Consider the following 6996-nt stretch of genomic DNA (forward strand, 5'->3'; position numbering starts at 1 on the left):
TGGCATGTAGACTACACTGTAATGATTAATAACCAGTATGTTTTTATTCTCAGCGCACTAATAGCCTGGTCCCAGATCGGTTTGTGCTAACATGTCAAATCATTAGATGTGCCTGCGAAAATCCGACATACTTTATTACTCTCCTTCTGCTGCCACCTGTAGCCCAAAACTAAAAGCAACCAACACCAAAGCAACTTTAAAACGTGCTGTCTTCAGGTTGTATGAACAATCATTTTTGATACTACTTATGGCTTACCTTTCACACTACAAATACCTTTGCATATATCCCGATGCATTTTAATGGCCATAGGTTTAAATGGAGAGGACAGGTTAAAAAAAATGGAGCCACTACTCCTCCAGAACCGTTAAAAGCTAAAAACTCCATTCAATCTTTAAAACGTGCAGACCGGTTTGGAATGGTGTGCTTGTACACAGCTTTCTGATACTAGGTATACATTTTGAACAAAACTTTTTCAAATTTGCATACATTTCCATAGATTGAAAGGCAAAATGTGGATTTGCCACTGTATATTTCATTTTAAAGGCAGAATGCAGGTTTCAACATTCTAAACTGAAATCACTGCCACAAAACATTCAGAATGTTCAAACTGAAGACCTTAGAGAGCTTAAAAACACATAAAATGGCTGATGATGCTATACCACTCACTCTATATTGCTATACTAGCCCACTATAACCAACTATAATAACTCCAAACCAACAAACCACCCCAAAATAGGTAACTATAACTAACCCATAGCCTATGAAAACCCTATTACTACCAATACTACTTCTACTGTTACTACAGCTGTTGCTACCACTACCACTACACTACTATTTCACAACCATAAATACTTCAAGACTTTCAAGCACACATATTTACTTCAGGAAATGTCATTATCTAGTTAATAAAAGTTATCCTTCAAGTAAGATTTTAAAATTATGTACGAAGAACTTTCACAACTCTCAAATGGCTTTATATTACTTTGTAAGAGAAACGACCAATTGAAAAGCAGCCTTTCTGGAAATGTGGGCGTAACCCCAGTGGCCTCAAAAGGCCTCTATAGCATGATGCTGGGTCAGGGATTTGAACAATGGAGCTTGCGATTCTTTGGGTTTGGTCAGGTATAAAAGAAAGGGTTAAACCTGGTAGGAAGTCAGTTCAGGAGCAGCAACCAGCAACCAGCAGCACAGTTAGCAAACATGTCCACCACCAACATGAACAGGGGCAAGGTAAGCACTGGGAAAGTTTTGAAAATACATACCAACATTTTTCTAGATTGGTATACAAAAGGCCTCGAGCACCCCAAACTAAAACATGAATGTTTGACTCATCCCAATATCCTGGTTGCCATTGTGACTGAATAGTAGCCTATCCCACATGTCTCTAAAATGTTTCTTTCATAGAATTGTTTAATTCATTGAAATGATTCCATTATATTTTCAGATCGTCTTCTACGAGGACAGGAACTTCCAGGGTCGTTCCTATGAGTGCAGCAGTGACTGCAGTGACATGAGCTCCTACCTGAGCAGGTGCCACTCCTGCAGGGTCGAAAGTGGCTGTTGGATGCTGTACAACCACAACAACTACATGGGGAACCAGTACTTCATGAGGAGGGGCGAGTACCCTGACTACATGCAGCACCTTGGAATGAGTGACTGCATCAAGTCCTGCCGCATGATCGCCATGGTAGGTGGAAAATATCTCCGGCTTATTAAAATAGTCACATATTGTCATTGAAGGTTAAACATATTTTAATGGCCACACTCTCATATTAAACAATGTTCTAAATAATGATCTCATCTATGAAGCCTGTTCTTTTCTCCTGACAGCACAGAGGAAACTACAGGATGAGGATCTACGAGAGGGAGAACTTCGGAGGTCAGATGCACGAGATGATGAACGACTGTGACAACGTCACGGATCATTACCGCATGTCCAAATGCCAGTCCTGCAACGTGATGGAAGGCCACTGGCTGATGTACGAGCAGCCCCACTTCAGAGGCAGGATGATGTACATGAGGCCTGGAGAGTACAGCAACTTCAGCATGGGCATGGGAATGGGAGCCATGGGCGGCATGAGTGGTATGAGGTTCATGAGCATGAGGCGTATCATGGATTCCTGGTACTAAATAATTCACAAACCTATTAAATCTTTCCCTTTTTAAGTGTGACAAAAACAAAATGTGCCTGCTGATTTGTTGTTCACACACCTGCATCCCTTGTCTTATACAGTTCCTTACATATTTGGACAGTGAAGCTAAAAATGAACATTTGGAGTATTTTGGACTTGAGATCAAATGTTTCATATGATGCGACAGTTCATAATGCCATATTTTATTTGAGGGTATTTTCACTTAGCGCAGGAAGATTCGCAGCGACAATAGAGTGATCAAATTGAGATATGACATATGTATGTATCTTGTCACTCATTGTCGTGCAAAACATGCACTAGGCCTTCTATGAAAATTGTTTCAGTGCTAAAACTCTCAATGTTACATCACAGTTGGGGGTCTTGTAGCTGGACTAGACTGTCAGCCTCAGGACACTGATCCTGTCTGGGAGTTTATTTGTTTTGACAATGATACTCCATGGAAGTAACTTGGCAATACAAAAGGAAACAATATAAACCAGCCAAACAGCATTTCTGAAATTGCTGTCAAAATGAAGTTTAGGACATTGTTATTACCCTCTGTTACTAATATGTTTGGCTCCAGTAAAGGGTCTGAGTCCATTACAAGTCTCTTCACGCTTTTGATCAATAGCTAAAGTATTTCCCTTTGTTGTCTAAGCCTAATAGGGTGTCGTCCACACATACAAAAGGAAACTTGTGAAGTATAAACACAAACACTTTTAACCTTTAGGTTTTTGGCTTGTGGTTCCAGTTGTCGTTGAACACTTGGCCATGTCAGTGCTCAGCTATGCCCAGCTTTGTTTAGGTGTTGAGTGTCTAGGAAAAAGGATGTCAAAGCACTAAGGTGGTGAGAGGTGTTTCCTTGTGGCACTGTGCAGCACACTTGGAATATATGTAGAGGTGGAGGTGGAGTTGGAGTTGGAGGTGGAGGTGGAGGAAGCAGGCTCGGATTCCCCCCCCCCCCATGCTGACAACCTCTACACATCCCATCTGTGCTAAGACACAAACACCAACAACCCTGAAAAGTAAATGCCCACCTCAGGCACAGACAGCCACACCCAGTTAACACCGCTCAAACTGACACATACACACACACACACAGACAGACAGACAGACAGACAGACAGACAGACAGACAGAGAAACACACACAGAGAAACACACACAGTCAGACACACACTTACTCACTCACGCATACCACACACAGACTAAACAAAACAGACACACTTTATAACAAACAAACTGTGGGCGTACCCCCCCCCCCCCCACAAGTCACTCTCAAAACAAACACCGGTTTATGACGTACACAGCATATTTAAGTAAGTTAACATTACATTTTACAAATGTTATATTTAAGTTGCATTATGATGAACAAAATAGTATTGTAATCTAAAACGTAACATTTTCTGATTTAGTCCAAATTAATGAAGTGAAAGGCTATCATTTTATTTGATTTCATCAACAAAAGGTGGGGGCACTCCAAAGTTTTGAGCTATGTGACACAAGGCTCTTCCCTTAAAGCTGTCCACACAGGTTATACATTTTATATGACTTCAGTTATGACCAAATTCTTATTTACAAGGGCGGTCTGGCATGTGGCGATGTGAACACACTGACATTCCTGCTAATGGGCGTGAGGGCGGCTATTCTCTCATAGATGCGCAGGCACTGCGACAATGCGGCCCTATGGCCCAGCCCCAAAGACAGACTACCATCTGCCACCTGAACCAAGAGGCCAGCGGCCCGGGAAGATGAGGGGTGTTCTGGCACGGAAACAGCTGGTGGAGATCGAAGAGGACATTAATCTGGAGGGGAAGACAGGATGGCAGGGATGAGAGGTTGGATAATAAAGCCTGGTATTAAGGGCGAGGGGAAGAGGGCCGTGTTTGTGTGTGTGTGTGTGTGCGTCTGCTCTGTTCACAGTCTCTCTGTACTGTTGATACAACCTAAGACAGAGCAAACAACTCTGACAGCATTTTCTACTATAGTTACCTTTGATTCTCACTTTCGTCGCATTCAGGAGAATAGTCATAATCTTGTTGATTTTGAGCTAGAATGTTATGGCTCTGCTTCCTGGCATGATGATTCTTTGATGATTCTTTCTGATTTCCGCAGCTGTCACACACAGGAATATGAGATTCAAAGTCTTCATCTACAACTCAGATACTTTGGAATGGTGGAATGTGGATAAGATAAAATGGAGCTCGCCATACTCCGAGACCAATTCAAATTCTGGTTTAAAAGGAACTTAAGTGGAGGAGGAGGGGAAGCAGGGCGGCATCAGTCTCTCAGACAGTAATGGCGGCGCCACTGCTGTTTAACAATCAAAGATGGGAGGCGGGGGCTACTGAGGAAGTCTCTCCCCAAAAATACAGGTGTTTGGTACAATCAAAGTAGCAGCTTGCAGAAATGACTGGGTTTGAAGTTGAAAGGGGAGGTAGAGAGAGAGTGCGAGGGAGAGGGGGCTGCTGTGGTGAGTGAGTGTCTAGGTGTGTTTGCATGAAGAAGGGAAGAAGAAAAAAACGTGACTCAGTCAGACTCAGAACCCCTGGCAGCCGGTACCTCCTCTTATGGGATTTTGAATTGTAAACAAGGATATAGGAAGTCTGCTACTGTACACTTACTGTTTACTCTAGTTAACTTTTTTTTCCCCTCAGAGGGGAAATGAGGCTTTACCTGGCCAATCCCTCTGGAGGCTCCAATGGTGATATTAGGCTTTAGCTGAGACACCAGGGTAGTTTCCGTGGGACACACATAAAACATGCTTTATGGTTGGTTAGTCAATGTTAGGCTACTTATAACAGGTCTCCCTTGCAAATGAGATTTTTATCTCTATGAGACAAATCTGTGCAAATTAAAGTTATATAAGTTATAGACATAGATGAAAATAAACTAGTGCACCATAGACATGAACACATCGACTATGATTATGATAATTTTCTTCTTTAATCTTTGTTTTTTATATCCATCTAGAAGCCTCTTAATGATACTGGATGACGAAAGCAGGTGTGGAACAGAAAACTACAAAAGATAAGTTCCTTGAATCGTTTATCTTTGGATACTTCAATGGAACAGCTTTAATCCAAGGAGAATGGCCAACAATGTGACAAAAAATGTACTTTGTTCACTATCCGTGATAGACGATTCATTTCAAAGGGATTTGTGGGATTTGTCTGCCACATTCGACTAGAGAGATTCAGCTATACAGAATGTGCCTCAGGACTAAAGAGATTCAGCTATACAGAATGTGCCTCAGGACTAGAGAGATTCAGCTATACAGAATGTGCCTCAGGACTAGAGAGATTCAGCTATACAGAATGTGCCTCAGGACTAGAGAGATTCAGCTATACAGAATGTGCCTCAGGACTAAAGAGATTCAGCTATACAGAATGTGCCTCAGGACTAGAGAGATTCAGCGATACAGAATGTGCCTCAGGACTAGAGAGATTCAGCTATACAGAATGTGCCTCAGGACTAGAGAGATTCAGCTATACAGAATGTGCCTCAGGACTAGAGAGATTCAGCTATACAGAATGTGCCTCAGGACTAGAGAGATTCAGCGATACAGAATGTGCCTCAGGACTAGAGAGATTCAGCTATACAGAATGTGCCTCAGGACTAAAGAGATTCAGCTATACAGAATGTGCCTCAGGACTAGAGAGATTCAGCTATACAGAATGTGCCTCAGGACTAGAGAGATTCAGCGATACAGAATGTGCCTCAGGACTAGAGAGATTCAGCGATACAGAATGTGCCTCAGGACTAGAGAGATTCAGCTATACAGAATGTGCCTCAGGACTAGAGCGCTATATAAGCCTCGGAGAGTGTGAATGGATTTATATAAGTTGACACATAGGAGGGGATGAGGTCTATAGTGGGTCCTTGGCACCCGGGTTATAGCTGAAGGATTTAAGGTCCAATAAGATGGTGTGTCCTGTCCTGAAATGGAGTCTGTGAGACAGTGTACTGTCAGTATATACGATTATACTATATATTTACAGTATATGACTAAGCATCTCCAACCAACTTCTAGAGGTTCAAATCCAGCTGTGAACAGTGTACTAGCAGCTCTATGCCTGGAAAAGGGCGGACCGAATTTTAGGTAAACCACCTTTGACATCTGAACAGACTACGGTTTAAGAGCAAGCCCTATCAAATGGTCTTTAACGTCAGTTTGAGGGGTCGAAGGTCAAATCCACAAACATACGCAGACAATTGAGAAACACACACAACCTCGTGAAAGACGCTTAAAAGAATGCAGCCACGGACAGAAAAGGGGGCAACATGCCGTCTAAACAGATTCAAAACCTTAAGAGAATTTGTAAGCCCCTTGTAATTGATCTTAAATGCACTGTAATTAAATGTTATTAAACCGTCTCTTTTGGAGTTGGAAAAATTTTATTCACAAGGAAATATGCCTGACTATTGAAAGACATTGGTAAACATCATTTAGGCTTTGTGTGTGGTCCCCAATTCAGCAACTTGATCCCTCTCTGTGTACATGCGTATCCAGATTAATTTCACGAGTGAGAACGCACACAAGATCAATCCCCTATTGAAAGGAATTCTTTCTGTGTGAACTTTTCAATACAGGTTGGGAAAGCTAGTAAGTATAGAAGAAAAGCCTACATCCCTTAGGAAGCACTTGTATAGCACAGTGCATGTAGGCTACAGTTTTCTGTTGTAATACACAGTCAGTCTGTTTTATTGAAACACGCTACGCACACACACAGCGCCTTAAGTAAGTATTCACACCCCTTGACTCTCTCCACATTTTGTTGTGTTACAGCCGGAATTTAAAATGGATTAAATTGAGATTTTGTGTCTCACTCTGTGTGCAATAATAGTGTTTAACATGATATTTG

At 41.9% G+C, this 6996-nt stretch overlaps 1 protein-coding gene across 1 annotated transcript; it reads left to right on the plus strand.

Moving 5' to 3' along the window:
• Nucleotides 1–1201: 1201 nt before the first annotated feature.
• On the plus strand, nucleotides 1202–2131 carry LOC135523170 (gamma-crystallin M2-like). The gene is made up of 3 exons (XM_064949896.1): nucleotides 1202–1231; nucleotides 1446–1688; nucleotides 1832–2131. Exons 1-3 carry the CDS (start codon nucleotides 1202–1204, stop codon nucleotides 2129–2131), a joined length of 573 nt encoding a protein of 190 aa, XP_064805968.1.
• Nucleotides 2132–6996: the final 4865 nt, after the last annotated feature.

The sequence above is a fragment of the Oncorhynchus masou genome, chromosome 4 (genome assembly GCF_036934945.1).
Source record: "Oncorhynchus masou masou isolate Uvic2021 chromosome 4, UVic_Omas_1.1, whole genome shotgun sequence".
Classification (NCBI taxonomy): domain Eukaryota; kingdom Metazoa; phylum Chordata; class Actinopteri; order Salmoniformes; family Salmonidae; genus Oncorhynchus; species Oncorhynchus masou.